General features: G+C 42.6%; 2 protein-coding genes across 2 annotated transcripts in view; both read left to right on the top strand.

The window, feature by feature from the left end:
• The window catches only part of LOC130298524 (gastrula zinc finger protein XlCGF66.1-like), a 40153-nt gene extending 37854 nt beyond the window's left edge, over positions 1 to 2299 (top strand). The window contains exon 5 of the mRNA XM_056551347.1: positions 2195 to 2299. Coding sequence (XP_056407322.1) covers positions 2195 to 2223 — 29 coding nt within the window. The 3' untranslated portion in view covers positions 2224 to 2299. The remainder of the gene's footprint in view (positions 1 to 2194) is intronic.
• Positions 1 to 18735, top strand: part of LOC130300905 (uncharacterized) — a 448736-nt gene that overhangs the window by 221881 nt on the left and 208120 nt on the right. The window contains exons 16-18 of the mRNA XM_056551581.1: positions 5383 to 5461; positions 5584 to 5675; positions 5810 to 5918. Coding sequence (XP_056407556.1) covers positions 5383 to 5461; positions 5584 to 5675; positions 5810 to 5918 — 280 coding nt within the window. The remainder of the gene's footprint in view (positions 1 to 5382; positions 5462 to 5583; positions 5676 to 5809; positions 5919 to 18735) is intronic.

Raw genomic sequence — 18735 nt, 5'->3', positions numbered from 1 at the left:
ACCAAGGACGTATATTTACGTCCTTGGATGGCTCCCGTGATATAACACGGGGTCACGCGGTGACCTTGCGTCATATCGGGTCGGTCCCGGTATGTATCTGAACCCGGGACCCGGGGCTAAAAGCATGTGGCAGCGATCGCGGTGTCGCGTGCTATTAACCTTTTAGACGCGGCATTCAAAGTTGAACGCTGTGTCTAAAGCGAAAGCTGCCCGGCTGCTCAGTGGGGCTGATCGGGACCACCACAGTGAAAATGCAATCTCCAATCAGCTGGGACACGAGCGGAGGTCCTCTTACCTCCCTCCTGCTCCAAGCCTGGGATGCAGGTATGAGCAATCGACCGCCGATAACACTGATCAATGCAAAGCTATGGCTTTGCAGTGAACAGTGCTGGCAATCAGTGTGTACAGTGTTATAGGTCCCTATGGGAGCTATAACACTGCAAAAAAAAAAGTGTAAAAAAAAAGTTAATAGATGTCCCTTAACCCTTTCCCTAATAAAAGTTTCCCATAAAAAAAAAAACATGTAAATAAAAATAAACATATGTGGTATCGCCACTTGCGGAAATGTCCGAACTATAAAAATATATCATTAATTATACTGCACGGTCAATTGCGTAGGCGCAAAAAAAATTCCAAGTCCAGAATAACGTATTTTTGGTCACTTTTTATATCATGAAAAAATGAATAAAAAGCTATCAAAAAGTCCAATCAATACATATATGGTACCGCTAAAAACTTCAGATCACGCTGCCCCATACGCGGAAAAATTTTAAACGTATAAATTTTCCTGCATGTAGTTTTGATTTTTTCCAGAAGTCCGACAAAATCACCTATATAAGTAGGGGATCATTTTAATCATATGGACCTACAGAATAAAGAGAAGGTGTCATTTTTACCGAAAAATTTACTGTGTAGAAACGGAAGCCCCCAATTTTGTTTTTTTTTTCCGTTTTGCCGTAGATTTTTGGGTAAAGTGACTGATGTCACTGTAAAGTAGAATTGGTGGTGCAAAAAATAAGCCATAATATGGATTTTTAGGTGCAAAATTGAAAGAGTTATGGTTTTTAAAAGGTAAGGAGGAAAAAACAAAAGTGTAAAAATGGAAAAACCTGTGGTCCTTAAAGGAGTAATCCAGTGGTGATTCAGTGGTGAGCAACTTATCCCCTATCCTAAGGATAGGGGATAAGTTGCAGATCGCAGGGGGTCCGACCGCTGGGGCCCCCTGCGATCTCCTGTACGGAGCCCCGACAGCCCGCGGGAAGGGGGCGTGTCGACCTCCGCACGAGGCGGCGGCCGACACGCCCCCTCAATACAACTCTATGGCAGAGCCGAAGCGCTGCCTTCGGCAATCTCCGGCTCTGCCATAGAGATGTATTGAGGGGGCGTGTCGGCCGCCGCCTCGTGCGGGGGTCGACACCCGCTATCTCGGCGGAGAGCCGGGGCCCCGTACAGAGAGATCGCAGGGGGCCCCAGCGGTCGGACCCCCCGCGATCTCAAACTTATCCCCTATCCTTAGGATAGGGGATAAGTTTTTCACCACTGGACTACCCCTTTAAAGAGGCACTGTCATTGTTAAAAACTTTTCATATATTGCATAATATGACATTTCACAATATACACCTGTTAACATTTTTTTTTACATTTTCACCTGAAATTCAAGCTCAAAATAACCACCACTAGGGGTCGCCTGTCTTTTAGCCAGACAGACTAGTCTAGATTTTACAGCATACTGGATACTGGCCGTAAAGCATACCGGTATCCAGTATAGGAGATTTCTATTGTGTATGCAAAACTACAGATAAAGGATGTGTGGACATGCTGGGAGCTGTAGTTTTACAACAGCTGGAGGCAACACTGCTCTAACACAGTTATTTACAAATATTGCAGCTTCAGTTGTTACTAAACTACAACTCCCAGCATGCTGAAATAGTCAAAGCTTTCTCGGACTCCTGAATGACAAAGAAGTTGATCAGACATTCAGGAGTCTGTGAAAGATGAATTACACACATAGTGACAGCTATGCTGATTAGCATCCAGCTTTACTAGGAGAAGATAAAACAGATAGAACATGTATTCATAAAAATGCTGTACTTTTATCTAAAAAATCCTTGCAATAATTTTATAAAGATCTATTCTTATATTTATACATTTTATCCTGTTATGAATTCACCATAATGTCTTCTGATTACTGCAGGCAAGCTCCAAGCATCTTCCTCTGTGTAACATGACACAGCATAAAACCAGAGAGGAAAGGGTTACAGAGTAGAGAGTGCTGATTGGCTGACTGCACAGGCTGGCTCCTGTGAGGGAGACAGACTGACACGCCCCCTCCAGCCTGCACAATGAAAAAGTAACTCACCAGCAGATAAATGCTTATATCTCTGGATATATAGGTCCGAGACACATACAAATTATATGCACATGATCAGGATTGGGTCCTGAGTAACATATCACTTTTTTTTTTTTTTTTTTTTTTTTTGCACTATGACAGGTGCGCTTTAAGGGGTTAAGCAGAACTAGAGCTGGGCAGTATGACCAAAAATGTGTATCACTGTATTTTTGTAAGTTATGGCGGTTCCATGGTATTTAACGGTATTTTCCACCCCCCAATCATGTGACCTATGGGCGCTGCTTATCTTCACGCCTTCTCCCATAGACATGAATGGAGGGGGTGTGGCGGCTGTAGTCGCCAGTCATCCAGCACGGAGCGGAATACCATCAGTGCACGGATGACTGGGGTGCCACGCCGGAGATCGCGGCAATTAGTCAGTACAGTGATCCCTCAACTTACAATGGCCTCAACATACAATCGTTTCAACATACACTGGTCTTTTCTGGACTATTGTAAGTTGAAACCTGACTCAACATACAATGTACAGACAGTCCAGATCTGCGAAACGTGTCAATGGCTGGATGAACTGACCAATCAGAATGGGCATTCGCTGGTAAAACCCCTGTATTACTGAAGCGTATGCACTGACTGGTATCTGGTAGCGCCCCCTACAGTACAGGGAGGTATTACATGTTCTGTACTCTTTACCTGTATTACTGAAGTGTATGCACTGACTGGTATCTGGTAGCGCCCCCTACAGTACAGGGAGGTATTACATGTTCTGTACTCTTTACCTGTATTACTGAAGTATATGCACTGACTGGTGTCTGGTAGCGCCCCCTACAGTACAGTGAGATATTACATGTTCTGTACTCATTACCTGTATTACTGAAGCGTATGCACTGACTGGTATCTGGTAGCTCCCCCTACAGTACAGGGAGGTATTACATGTTCTGTACTCTTTACCTGTATTACTGAAGTGTATGCACTGACTGGTGTCTGGTAGCGCCCCCTACAGTACAGGGAGGTATTACATGTTCTGTACTCTTTACCTGCATTTACTTAAGCGTATGCACTGACTGCTATCTGGTAGCGCCCCCTACAGTACAAGGAGGTATAACATGTTCTGTACACTTTACCTGTACCAGGGTTAGCTGCTCCTTTGGACACCAGGTGAGGGCGACTCCATTTTACTTTTTTAGGACACTGCGTGTTCTGTACAGGACCCTGAAGAAGCTCCTGTCCTCTACATAGACCAGTGTTTTCCAAGCATTGTGCCCCCAGCTGTTGCAAAACTACAACTCCCAGTATGCCCGGACAGCCAACGGCTGTCCGGGCATGCTGGGAGTTGTAGTTTTGCAACAGCTGGAGGCTCCCTGCTTGGGAAACACTGACCTAGACAATGATTACAGCCCCCAGCAGATCTTTCTTACTTTTATATGTAAGGATTTGCTTTATCTGTATTAATTATCTACTTATTTTTCTTTAATCCTCACTTTTTCCTATTTTTGGATGACATTTTGGTGCCTTTAGAACCAATTACCAGGTTTCCATAGAGTTCTGGTCTCAACATACAATGGGTTCAACATACAATGGTCGTCCCAGAACCAATTAATATTGTAACTTGAGGGAACACATGGTTCCCTCCCTATTTATTTTGCCTTTCTTTATAATTTACTCATTGTCGTTAGGGGATGTGTTTTGCAATATACGTTGAATTTGCATATTTTAAAGACGTACAGGAGCAAATTTTGCCTATATTAGGGCGTTCAGGAGTGGAGACCCCCCCATGTTTGTGCTGCTGAGGAGACTAAGGAAAACAGATTCACATCCTAAATCCAGTCTTTTCACCCTGACATCTATTAAAAAAAAAAGCAAATCCCAGACCAATGGGAACCAACGCTCTTTCCCAGGTGTGACCCAACTTTTCGGTTGTCTTCCCTGGACCAGTTCATATGATGTCTGTGAGATCTACATGTAGATTCCCCTTATAAGGTATTTTGTAAATAGGTATTTTGTGGGGAGATTCATTAAAATCTGTGTATCCATAGCAACCAATCAGATCTCTGCTTTCACTTTTGAAAAGGTCTCTGAAAAATTTAAGAAGTAATCTGATTGGTTGCTATGGGCAACTGGTTAATTTTTCCTCTGCACAAGTCTTAAAGGGGTACTCCGGTGGAAAACTTTTTTATTTTGTTTATTTTATTTTTTTTATCAACTGGTGCCAGAAAGTCAAACAGATTTGTAAATTACTTCTATTAAAAAAATCTTAATCCTTCCAGTACTTTTTAGCGGCTTTATACTACAGAGGAAATTCTTTTTTCTTTTTGGATTTCTCTTCTGCTCTGCTGACCTCTGCTGTCCATTTTAGGAACTGTCCAGAGCAAGAGAAAATCCCCATAGCAAACATATGCTGCTCTGGACAGTTCCTAAAATGGACAGCAGAGGTCAGCAGAGAGCACTGTGTTCAGAAGAGAATCCGCAAAGAAAAGCATTTCCTCTGTAGCATACAGACGCTAAAAAGTACTGGAAGGATTAAGATTTTTTTAATAGAAGTAATTTACAAATCTGTTTAACTTTCTGGCACCAGTTGATTTAAAAAAAATTTCCACCGGAGTACCCCTTTAATGAATCTCCCCCTTTCCCCAGACAACCCATCTAATGCCAAAATGTCTCCTCCACCTGCTGACAATGGAATGGCAGCGGAGTCACTGTACGGACCATTAGCTCCGGGCCTGGGATTATCTGGTGTTTTGTCAGAAAGTAGGAGGAGCAAAACATTGTTATCGAGGTCTGATAAATAACCTGGAAGAATATGATGTATAGATGGATGTACAGGAGGTGATGTATTCATTTCCTGTGTGTTCCCTACAGATGGAGTCATGGATAGAAATCCACCCGAGAGGTGTCCCCGTCCTCTGTATTCCCAGGACTGTCCAGAGGGAAATGTCCCAGAGAACCATCAGGTAGATGGCGCTAAAGTCTCCCTGAAATACGACTATAAGATGATTGAACCGAAGATCAACTTACGTGTTTTCTTTTCTTCTTAGGATGAAGATTTGATCGATATTAAGGTTGAGGTTATAGATGAATCAGAAGAGGAAATGGATTTTGGGGCCAATCAGCAGTGTAAGGAGGGGGAGATTCTTATTGATTGTAAAAGTAAATTCTGTTTTGAGGGTCCCCTAGATCCTTCACCCATCATCTGATCATCACATGTAAATAATCTATTCCCTGTGTGTTCCCTACAGATGGAGTCATGGATAGAAATCCACTCGAGAGGTGTCCCCGTCCTCTGTATTCCCAGGACTGTCCAGAGGGAAATGTCCCAGAGAAGCTTCAGGTAGATGAGGCTGATCCTATCCCACATCTCTATAGGGGGGTCCTGCAGTCATAGATGTGGGGATAGATTTTGGGGGTCTCTGTTGCTCCTCCTGTCTGCTGTATTGTAGTGAATTGTTCTATATGTCACATCAGGGGGGAGATCTGACTAATAATAAAGTGGAGGATGAAGAAGAGAGGATGAGGGGCCATCACCCGTGTATGAGGGAAGTGAAGGAGGAAATTCCAGGAGGTGTTACCCCAGGTATGTAATGATTCCAGGAGGTGTTACCCCAGGTATGTAATAATTCCAGGAGGTGTTAGCCCAGGAATGTAATAATTCCAGGAGGTGTTACCCCAGGGGTGTAATAATTCCAGGAGGTGTTACCCCAGGGGTGTAATAATTCCAGGAGGTGTTACCCCAAGGGTGTAATAATTTCAGGAGGTGTTACCCCAGGTATGTAATGATTCCAGGAGGTGTTACTCCAGGTATGTAATAATTCCAGGAGGTGTTACTCCAGGTATGTAATAATTCCAGGAGGTGTTACCCAAGGTATGTAATAATTCCAGGAGGTGTTACCCCAGGTATGTAATAATTCCAGGAGGTGTTACCCCAGGTATGTAATAATTCCAGGAGGTGTTACCCCAGGGGTGTAATAATTCCAGGAGGTGTTACCCCAAGGGTGTAATAATTCCAGGAGGTGTTACCCCAGGTATGTAATGATTCCAGGAGGTGTTACCCCAGGTATGTAATAATTCCAGGCGGTGTTACCCCAGGTATGTAATAATTCCAGGAGGTGTTACCCCAGGTGTGTAATAATGGATTACAGAGGGAATTAAGAGGCTTCTTACAAGGAATGTGCTGTCATAAAAGGACCTATTGTTTAAATTGAGTTTTTAATCAAAACTAATTTTTGATTATTATTTTTTCATTTCCCTTTGAGCTGTTTATATTCTAAAATAATCCTTAAATCCTGCTCTTTTCATTCTGACCACTAGTCCTAAAACTAAGCTTAGACTTCCCGCTCTGTCTGTGATGATAAGGAGCACGCTGTTGGAAAGTGATCTGTATAGCAATACAATGGAAGCTGACACCAGTAGATAGAGAAGATAATATGAGCTTAGCCTCCCCCTTCCCCTGTAGAATGACTCCTGCACAGGTCACAGAGCATGCGTACAAGTCTGTCTCATACAAAGAATAAGGTCTGGAGATGTACATTGTGTCTATGTCCATGGGGCTTGATGTAAAGCATATCAGTAAATGCTGTTAACCTCTTAAGGACGCAGAGCATACCTGTAGGTCCTGCACCCGCTCCCACCATATATACATCGGGTCGGTCCTGGCGGCTAACTATAGCCTGGACCTGTGGTTAATACCGGACATCACCGATCGTGGTGATGCCCGGTATCGACCCTTTAGACGCAGAGACCAAAGTTGATCGCGGCATCTAAAGTAAAAAAAAAAAAAAACATTCCCGGCAGCTCAGTCGGGCAGATAAGGACCACCGCGATAAAACCGCGTTGTCCCGATCAGCTGTTAGGACACGAGGAGGATACCTACCTGCCCCCTCGTTGTCTGATCGCCGAGTGATTGCTCAGTGCCTGAGATCCAGGCAGGAGCAGTGGAGCGCAGATAACACTGATCAATGCTATGCTATGGCACAGAACAGTGTATGCAATCAATGTACTGCATGGTATAGTCCCCTATGCAAAAAAAGTGTCATTTAACCCCTTCCCTAATAAAAGTTTGAATCACCCCCCTTTTCCCATTAAAAAAAATCAAAAAACTATGTAAATAAATATTAACATATTTGGTATCGCCGTGTGCATAAATGTCCAAACTGTAAAAATATATTGTTCATTAAACTGCGCGGTCAATGGCGTGCGCGCGAAAAAATTCAAAAGTCCAAAATAGCGTATTTTTGGTCCCTTTTTATACCATAAAAAAATGAATAAAAAGAAATCAAAAAGTCCTATCAAAACAAAAATGGTACTGCTAAAAACTTCAGATCACGGCGCAAAAAATGAGCCCTCATACGGCCCCATACGCGGAAAAATAAAAAAGTTATAGGGGTCAGAAGATGACAATTTTAAATGTATAAATTTTCCTGCATGTAGTTATGATTTTTTCCAGAAGTGCGACAAAATCCAACCTATATAAGTAGGGGATCATTTTAATCATATGGACCTAGAGAATAAAGAGAAGGTGTCATTTTTACCGAAATATGCACTGCGTAGAAATGGAATCCCCCAAAAGTTACAAAATGGCGTGGTTTGTTTTTTCACTTTTGTCCCACAAATATATATATATATATATATATATATATATATATATATATATTATTATTTTTTTTTCTTTCACCGTAGAATTTTTTTGGGGGGTAAAATGACTCGTTACAAAGTAGAATTGGTGGCACAAAAAAACAAGCCATCATATGGGTCTGTAGGTGCAAAATTGAAAGGGTTATGATTTTTTTAAAAGGTGAGTAGGAAAAAAATGAAAGTGGAAAAACGCTCAGTCCTTAAGGGGTTAAAAACAGTGGAAGGATGTTTAAGCCATGCGTGCCACTGTAAAAGGGGAGTGACTTAAAATCCAAAAACAAAAATAAAATATGTGCCAACCAGTCTAAAAAAAAAATTGTGGGAGCAAGGGGGATTGTGGGAAAGTGTGTACTCCGTTGCCTGGAAACAGCAGGGTCACAGTTCAGAGAGGAAACCAGCAATTGATCAGATCCACGGGGGAGAGGGATAAGATGTCTGATCACGGGGTCCAGCCGCTGATCAACAGGCCGGTAGCGGCGGCATCCAGAACATGGAAGCTTGGAGCTTTCATGTTCGTGACGCCACGCCCCCTCTATTCTTGTATATGGAAGGGGGCATGACGGCTACTACGTAGCCATCACTCCTCCTCCAGTAGACATGAATGGAGGGGACGGGGCGGCTGTAGTCGCCCGCCATCCGGCATGGAGCAGATTTCGCTCTGTTCACCTGATGACTGGGGTGCCGTGCGAGAGATCACGGGGGGGGGGGGGGGTCCCAGTGGCCGGACCTTTGGATAGGGTATAAGATGTTTAGGGCTGGAGTGCCACTTTAATTGAATCACACATGCAGGTTTTGATGGAGTTTGTAGCACCAAAGCCATAAATGAAGCCAAACAAAAGGAAAGAGAAGATGTATATCTCCCCCCATTTAAGTGCATAAATAACTGCAGGTGTTTCCAACCTAATAACATTTTATGAAACTAAAGTCTCAAAATGCATTTTTATACTACAGAAAATCCCAGCAAGAATTCTGAAGGAGACGTCATGTTATCCCTCAATTTTAAAGTAGAAGCTGAAGATATTATTGAGCACACAGGAGAAGACCTCCTCACTGTTATTGTCCATCCAGGACTTTACAGCACAGATCTATCCTATAATAATCCCCCTGATCATGAGGAACCTTCTTCCGACCAATCACAGATTACCGCAAGTACAGGTCAGAGAGAGGGTAAAAAGTTTAAATGTGATGTATGTGGAAAACAGTTTGCAAGAAGACAAGGTCTTTATGGACACAGAAGAATTCACCTAGGGCAGAAGCCGTTTTCATGCTCAGAATGCGGGAAATGTTTTACACGAAAATCCAGGCTCGCTAAACACGAGAGAATTCACACAGGAGAGAAGCCACATTCAAATTTTGAATGGGAGAAATGTTTTGTAAAGAAATCGGATCCTGTTAAACATAAGAAAAATCTCACAGGAGAGAAGCCTTATTCATGTTCAGAATGTGGAAAATGTTTTACACAGCAATCCAGTCTCGTTATACACGAAAGAATTCACACAGGAGAGAAGCCATTTTCATGTTCAGAATGTGAGAAATGTTTTACCCAACAATGTAGTCTTGTTAAACACAAGAGAATTCACACAGGCGAGAAGCCGTATTCATGTTCACAATGTGGGAAGTGTTTTACACAACAGTCCAGTCTTGTTAAACACGAAAGAATTCACTCAGGAGAGAAGCCCTATTCGTGTTCAGAATGTGGGAAATCTTTTACAGATGCATCCTACTTTTCTAGACATAAGAGAATTCACACAGGAGAGAAGCTGTATTCCTGTTCACAATGTGGGAAATGCTTTACACATCAATTCAACCTTGTTAGACATGAGAGAAGTCACACAGGGGAGAAGCCATATTCATGTTCACAATGTGGCAAATGTTTTGCATGTAAATCACTCCTTGTGAATCATATGAGAAGTCACACAGGAGATAAGCCCTATTCATGTTTAGAATGTGGAAAGTGTTTTATTACTAAAGACAAACTAAGGCACCATCAGATAATTCACACAGGAGAGAAACCGTATTCATGTTCAGAATGTGGAAAATGTTTTTCAAAGAAACCACCGCTGCTTAGACATAAGAGAATTCACACAGGAGAGAAGCCGTATTCGTGTTCAGAATGTGGGAAATGTTTTTCAACTCAATCGAGTCTTGTTAGACATAAGAGAACTCACACAGGAGAGACGCCGTATTCTTGTTCAGAATGTGGAAAATGCTTTACAAATAAGCCAAGTCTCCTTACACATCAGAAAATTCACATAGCAAAGAAGCCATATGCATGTTTAGAACGTGGGAAAGGTTTTATACAGAAATTGCATCTTGTTAAACATGAAGCTAGTCATAAAGAAGAAAAGCCATATTTACAGTGACCTTAATTGATTAAAAAAAAAAAAAAAAAATTATTTCTAAATTGTAAACCCCTGGTAATGTGTGTGTGTCTGTGTATATGTATGAAAAACTAGTACTGTTATCTGTGCATAATTATTAAATAAATGTCTAAATGTGATTATTCATATTAATATAGCAAAAAAAAATTGGAGTTCTTATTGCTTAACATGCGACGTTTCGGCCAAATGGCCTTTCTCAAGCATAAGACGACATACAAATTGCCCTTCTTAAATATACAATGGTGAATAATGATTGGTTACAACACACGTGACTCATCTGTAAAAAAGACATTGTTCCGCCCATGCATCGTGATAGGTTAAAGGGTACCTCTCATCAAAAAAACTTTTGATAGATTAATGTATGCAGAATAACTTCACAATTGCACGTTATTAAAAAATATGCTTCTTTCTATTTAATTTTCCACTTTGAAGAAATGACCACTAGGGGTCTCCCTACCAGTCCTGGCAGCAAGCATTTCAGACTCATGCTGGAGTCCTAAACACTACGAGCTGCCAGTCTGCTTTGTTCACAAAGGAGAACACTCAGAGCTGCCAGCCTGCTTTGTTCACAGCCTGTTTGGCTGTGAACAAAGCAGGCTGGCAGCTCTGAGTGTTTAGGACTCCAGCATGAGTCAGAAATGCTTGCTGACAGGACTGATCGGGAAAAATACAATGGAAAGAAGCATATTTGTCATTAACATGTTATTGGAAAGTTATTCAACATTCATTAATCTAAAATATATCAAAAGTTTATTTGATGAGAGGTACCCTATATATATATACAGACACGTGACTAAGTGCTGTCAAAATTGTAAACAGTATATATAAAGTGCTCAAATACATTCAATATTATATCATTACAAATGTAAACACTGGGTTTTTGTAGAGCGGGGGTCCGCCGTACTCACTTAAATCGCCGTTTTCAATGTGCTGACTATGTAAACAAACACACTGCACACGCTCCAGTAGTTCCGGCTCCTGTACTTCCGGCTCCTGTGCTGTAATGACAGCGCCAAGCACACTGAGTCTGCCCAATAAGCAGGGCAGACTCTCTCTGATCCTAGTAACCCTGTGTTGACCAGCAGCTGCTCCGGACATGCTGGCCTTTGTGCCGCACAATCTCTTTCTGAGCTTACCTCTGGGTGTGCATAAGGTACATAAATCATATGTATAAATAGAACACAATACTGGATATCTTTTTTCTGCGGCGTTCTAGCGGTATGCGGTCCCCCCGTTCTTCACATTCCTGATCATTCTCCAGAGGAATAAAGTGACAATGCCTATAAAGTGAAGCAAATTAAAAAGTGTCTGAATTTTCATAAAAATTATTATCGATCAAGGTCGCTTAGAGATTAAAACCAATTGGAAGAAAAAGAGTTAAAAAGAAACAGGATGCATGGGCAAAAAAAAAAAGGGGAGGAAAAAGAGAGAGAAAGGAAAAAGAAAAAAGGAGGAAAATGAATACAGAGAAAAAAAGAAGGGGGGGGAGAGGAAGAAGTAAAAAAAAAAAAAAAAAGACACAAGAAAAATAAAAAAAATAAAAAATATAGGTCTATAAAAAAAAGGAAAAAAATAAAAATAAAAAATAGTGGGAAAATAAACAAGAGAAAACAAGAAAAATAAAGGAAATAATGAAAATAGAAACTGAAAAACATTTTGGAAAACATTTTTTAAAAAGGAAAAAAGAAAAAAATGGAAAAACCAAAAATAAAAACTGAAAATAGGTGATCACATCAAAATTAAAAAGAAGAAAAAAAAAAGGGGGGGGGGGAAAAGAAAACTAGGATTCAAATACACATTATATAAAAGGTTTCAAGCTGAAATCTATGTTCAAACCATTGGGGATGTAAAGTATTTAGTCTATGGATCCATCTCCGTTCTTTTAGTTTGAGCATACGTTCCCTATCTCCACCTCTCCTCAATGGGGGAACATGATCGATGATGCGAAACCTCAATTGGCTGATATTATGCCCCAAATCATGAAAATGCTTTGCTAATCTAAGAGATCTAATCTCCCCGTCCTAATAGAAGATTTATGTCCATTCAAGCAAATTCTGCACTCATTTATAGCTTCACCTATATAACTTAAGCCACATGGACATGTAGATAACATAAGATGACCTACAAGTATATCTGCTCCTAATAGTGTATTTTTGGCCCTTATGTGGGTGATAAAATGTGTCTCCTTTGACCGTATTATTGCAATGGCTGCAATCGAGACTTGGAAAATTCCCTATTCTAGACCCCAGCCATGTTGTCTTCTGTTGCTGTTTCTGGCTACCTATATGTGATTTTACCAATCGATCTTTGTACCTGTGGCCTTTGTGATATACCATTACAGGTGGATCTTTTAGTGTAGTTGACCGTTTAACAATGTCCCAGTTACTTCTGATGATGTTGGCAATTTTGGTACTGTGAGTAGAATATGTCGACACGAATGGAATCCTATCGGTTTTCTCTCTTTCCACTGGATGTAATAACATCTCACGTGATCTCTGTTGTAATGTGTTCCTGTGGCTATCGAGTAAATATCTCGATATCTTAATTCTAAGCATTTCACTTTATGGCAGTGATTTTATCATGGGTTTAGGGTGAAAACTAGTGTATATTAACAAATTGTTTTTATCGGTTGGTTTTACAAAAAGATCGGTCACTAATCTGTTCTCCTGTCTGTAAATTGTGGTATCTAAAAACTGCAATGAAACATCTGATGCCACCATAGTAAATCCCAACTCTGGATAAATTAGAAAAAAATCTAACTGTTCATAATTCCCTGTCCAGATGACAAACGCGTCGTCTATATATCGATACCACGTGTGTACATACTAGGGATCGACCGATTATTGGTTTGGCCGATATTATCAGCCAATAATCACGATTTTGGGCATTATCAGTATCGGCAATTACCTTGCCGTCCCCTGGCACCGCCCCCGCCGCACACCGACCCGCCACACCGCGTCGCACCCACCATTGCACCGCCCCGGCCCCATTGCCTCCCCCATCCCCGGTTTTATAATTACCTGTTCCCGTGGGCCGAGGTCCACGCTACTTCTGGCTCCTGCTGTGTCCTGCGTTACGCCATGTGCAATGACGAGTGACGTGACGCGATGTCACCGTCAGTGCGCACAGTGACAGCTCAGGAGGACGCCAACGGAGCCAGATGTAGAGTGGACCCCGGGAACAGGTAATTATAAAACCAGGGATGGGGGAAGCAATGGAGTCAGGGCGGTGCGGTGTGGGGGGCGGTTGCGGAGCGGTGCAGGGGGGGGGGCAGTCGCGGTGATAGGACTCAGGAGGACCCCCTGACAGGCAGGGGGAGAGAAGCGGGTGGCGGCGGCGGTCTATGGCACCGCAAAATCCGCTGCAGTGATTTAAAGCGCCCACTTTAAATCAATGATCTGCAGCGGTGTCGGGGGGGTGGATAAATAGCCGATAACTTATACCGGAATATTGGTATAAGTTATTGGCTATTGGCCCTAACCTCCCCAGATTATCGGTATCGGCCCTAAAAAAACGATATCGGTCGATCCCTAGTACATACTGGAAGGAAAAGTGTAGACATATGAGGTCTCAAGGTCTGTCATGTAAATATTCACGTACATTGGTGCTATGTTTGACCCCCATGGCCGTTCCCCCTATTCCGGACAGAGAAATCATCCCCCAAACAGAAAATAATTCTGTCTGAGGATGATCTCCAGTAGGCCCAGAACAAGGGAACGGGTGTTATCTGGTAAGTCTTGAGTGTTGTAAATATTTAGAAACCGATTGAATACCCCTCTGATGGTCATGGGGGTCGTGAGAGATCACGTGAGATGTTATTACATCCAGTGAAAAGAGAGAAAAACAATAGGATTCCATTCGTGTCGACATATTCTACTCACAGCACCAAAATTGGCAACATCATCAGAAGTAACTGGTGAGAAGATATAAAACTGAACACAGTGATCGCGGAAGACAGTGAGTACGGTGGACCCCCGGTCTACAATAATCCAATGTTTAGATTTGTAATTTTGTAATATAGAATGTATTTGAGCACTTTATATACAGTGGCCCCTCAACATACGATGGTAATCCGTTCCAAATGGACCATCGTTTGTTGAAACCATCGCATGTTGAGGGATCTGTGCAATGGAAAGTATAGGACAGTGGTCTACAACCTGCGGACCTCCAGCCGTTGGCTGTCCGGGCATGTTGGGAGTTGTAGTTTTGCAACATCTGGAGGTCCGCAGGTTGAAGACTACTTTTAGAAGAAGTTGTACTCACCTGTCCCCGCCGCCCTGGACCGTCACCACTCGTCACTGCTGCTCGGGATGTCGCCATCCATCGCTGTTGCCGCGTCCCTGAGGTGTCCCCGACTCTCCGGCAAGGCCTCTGCTTCCCCAGCATCCGCACTGTCCGTCGCCGCCATCACGTCGCTATGCACGCCGCTCCTATTGGATGACGGAGCGACGTGATGACGTCAATGGAGAGCGCCGACGATGCAGGGGATCCTGAAGAGGAGGCGCCGGAGCCCCAAGGAAAGGTAAATTATCGTCAGCGGAGCACACGGGGCACCGTAAACGGCTATCCGGTGGCAGCTGAAGCAGTCTGAGCTGCAGGATAGCCGTTTATGCGATGGCCCCGACATACAAAAGCATCGTGTGTTGATGCTGCCTCTGAGAGACCATCGTATGTTGAAATGATCGTATGTCGGGGCCATCGTAGGTCGGGGGGGGGGGGGGGGTCACTGTATACCGTTTACAATTTTGACAGCACTTAGTCACGTGTCTGTATATTTTAACCATGCATGGGCGGAACAATGTCTGTTGTACCCAATCATTATTCATAGTTACATAGTTAGTTAGTATGGTTGAAAAAAGACATACGTCCATCAAGTCCAACCAGGGTATTGAAGGGAAGGGTGTAAGGGGATAAGGGGAAGGGATGTAGTTTTATAATTCTGCATAAGCATTAATGTTATTTTGTTCCAGGAATGTATCTAACCCTGTTTTAAAGCTGTTAATTGTTCCTGCTGTGACCAGTTCCTGAGGTAGACTGTTCCATAAATTCACAGTCCTCACGGTAAAGAAGGCGTGTCGCCCCTTTAGACTAAACCTTTTCTTCTCCAGGCGGAGGGAGTGCCCCCTCGTCCTTTGGGGGGGGGTTTAACCTGGAACAGTTTTTCTCCATATTTTTTGTATGGGCCATTTATATACTTATATACGTTTATCATATACCCCCTTAAACGTCTCTTCTCAAGACTAAACAATTGTAACTCCTTTAATCGCTCCTCATAGCTAAGATGTTCCATGCCCCATATTAGTTTAGTCGCGCGTCTCTGCACCCTTTCCAACTCCGCAGTGTCCCTTTTATGGACAGGCGACCAAAACTGAACAGCATATTCCAGGTGAGGCCGTACCAATGCTTTATAAAGGGGGAGTATTATGTCCCTGTCCCTTGAGTCCATGCCTCTTCTTTTTATACATGACAATATCCTGCCGACTTTGGAAGGGCTTAAGAAGGGCAATTTGTATGTCGTCTTATGCTTGAGAAAAGGCCATTTGGCCGAAATGTCGCATGTATTTGCTGGTGCAAAGAAACTTTTAGATTAGACAATAAACAATAATATATGGGGATGACTATAAGTGGGTGAGTGAAGTGAACCACCAAGACACAACAATATTAGAAGGGTAAATATATATGCATACATATATACTGCACGAATGAAAAAAGGGCCAAAAATATGAATGTAAGATCACAGAAATGTAAAAAAAAAAAAAGGTACGTACCGTACTAACTACAAAAAAATTAAAAATAAAGACTACTTGGATTTCATTATAAAAGTGAATAAATATCAAGTAAAATAGGAGATAAGGGAAAAGCTGGGAGGCACCACTACACAAATATACCAACAATAACATCCAAAATGTATACCTGTAGCCTATAGGAGTAATAAAATACTGTATAGAGGTGCATAATGATATAGAAAGAACAACTGTGGAAGTAACAAATGAATAATTGTCGTTGGCACTCGCCTATTTAAAAAAATTCTAAACTTTATTTCTTCACAATAAAAGACGGCTGGCAATCGGTAGAGACGAAAAAAAGACCGTATCAGCTGGATACCTTTTGTGTCCGGATCTGCCTCTGCGTTCTGGAGATATTTTTATTTGACTGAATATGCAAATGATCAGTCTGGGGCATGGGCGGAGCTATGATCCCGGGGTTGGGGCACAGAGACGTCAGCGCTTGGCCCCAAAAAAATAAATAAATCACTAAAGGTCCCCCAGGGGATCCTTGGGCCAACGTATGTACAGTGGTCCCTCAAGTTACAATATTAATTGGTTCCAGGACGACCATTGTATGTTGAGACGATAACTCTATGGAAACCTGGTAATTGGTTCTGAAGCCCCCAAAATGTCATCCAAAAATAGGAAAAAGTGAGGATTAAAGAAAAATAAGTAGATATCTAATATAGATAAAGCAAATCCTTACATATAAAAGTAATAAAGATCTGCTGGGAGCTGTAATCACTGTCTATTTCAGTGTTTCCCAAAGAGGGTGCCTCCAGCTGTTGCAAAACTACAACTCCGGGCATGCTGGGAGTTGTAGTTTTGCAACAGCTGGAGGCACCCTCTTTGGGAAACACTGGTCTATGTAGAGGACAGGAGCTTTTTCAGGGTCCTGTACAGAACACGCAATGTCCTAAAAAAAAAAAAAAGGAACATGGAGCCGCCCTCACCTGGTGTCCAAAGGAGCAGCTAATCCTGGTACAGGTAAAGAGTACAGAACTTGTAATGCCTCCCTGTACTGTAGGGGGCGCTACCAGACACCAGTCAGTGCATACACTTCAGTAATACAGGTAAAGAGTAGTACAGAACTTGTAATGCCTCCCTGTACTGTAGGGGGCGCTACCAGATACCAGTCAGTACATACACTTCAGTAATACAGGTAAAGAGTACAGAACATGTAATACCTCCCTGCACTGTAGGGGGCGCTACCAGACACCAGTCAGTAAATACACTTCAGTAATACAGGTAAAGAGTACAGAACATGTAATACCTCCCTGTACTGTAGGGGGAGCTACCAGACACCAGTCAGTGCATACGCTTCAGTAATACAGGTAAAGAGTACAGAACATGTAATACCTCCCTGTACTGTAGGGGGCGCTACCAGACACCAGTCAGTGCATACACTTCAGTAATACAGGTAAAGAGTACAGAACATGTAATACCTCCCTGTACTGTAGGGGGCACTACCAGACACCAGTCAGTGCATACACTTCAGTAATACAGGTAAAGAGTACAGAACATGTAATACCTCCCTGTACTGTAGGGGGCGCTACCAGACACCAGTCAGTGCATACACTTCAGTAATACAGGTAAAGAGTACAGAACATTTAATACCTCCCTGTACTGTAGGGGGCACTACCAGACACCAGTCAGTGCATACACTTCAGTAATACAGGTAAAGAGTACAGAACATGTAATACCTCCCTGTACTGTAGGGGGCGCTACCAGACACCAGTCAGTGCATACGCTTCAGTAATACAGGTAAAGAGTACAGGACATGTAATACCTCCCTGTACTGTAGGGGGCGCTACCAGAAACCAGTCAGTACATACACTTCAGTAATACAGGGTTTTTACCACTGAATGTCCATTCTGACTGGTCGGTTCTTCCAGCCCTTGACACGTTTCGCAGATTCCGTAGCATTGTATGTTGAGTCTGGTTTCAAGTTACAATGGTCCAGAAAAGACCATTGTATGTTGAAACTATTGTATGTTGAGGCCATTGTAAGTTGAGGAATCATTGTATATAACAAAACCTACTTGGGGGAAAAATGTCCCCTCAGGGATCACCCGGACTAAAGACCCTCAATTGTTAATAAAAATATAACCTTTTATTTTAAAGGAGGAGAAGAGATGTATGTTTTAGCACAACACTGTGCCATAGTTCCATTATACCGTCTGAAGACGGCATCAGAAGGCAATACAGTATTCCATTCAATAGTAGTCTGTGCAACAGACACTAGGAGTCTAATTATAAGGAACATAAATGTGCAGTGTTGACAAATTTTTTTAATGTAAAAAAAATAAAGGTTATATTTTTATTAAAGGACAACTGCAGTGCTAGACTTTTATATATCCCTGTGCCCGGGCCTCAAAAATAAACAAAATAAACTTTAACTCACCTTCCTACGAGCCCCCGTTGGTCCGGCACAGGCCTCACGGTCCAGCGGTGCGAACCTCATTCTACTTCACGGGGACGCCGTAGAGCCGTCGGCGTATAACCGAATCAGCTCTGGCCGGCTGCTTACATGACAGTGCACTCAGCCTATCACCGGCCGGGGCGGGACATCTCTGCGGCCGGTGATATACGCCGACGGCTCTATGGCATC

This window comes from Hyla sarda, chromosome 1 (genome assembly GCF_029499605.1).
Source record: "Hyla sarda isolate aHylSar1 chromosome 1, aHylSar1.hap1, whole genome shotgun sequence".
NCBI classification, from domain to species: Eukaryota; Metazoa; Chordata; class Amphibia; order Anura; family Hylidae; genus Hyla; species Hyla sarda.
Note: the sequence above shows the minus strand (reverse complement) of the source record. Positions and strands in the feature narration are given on the sequence as shown.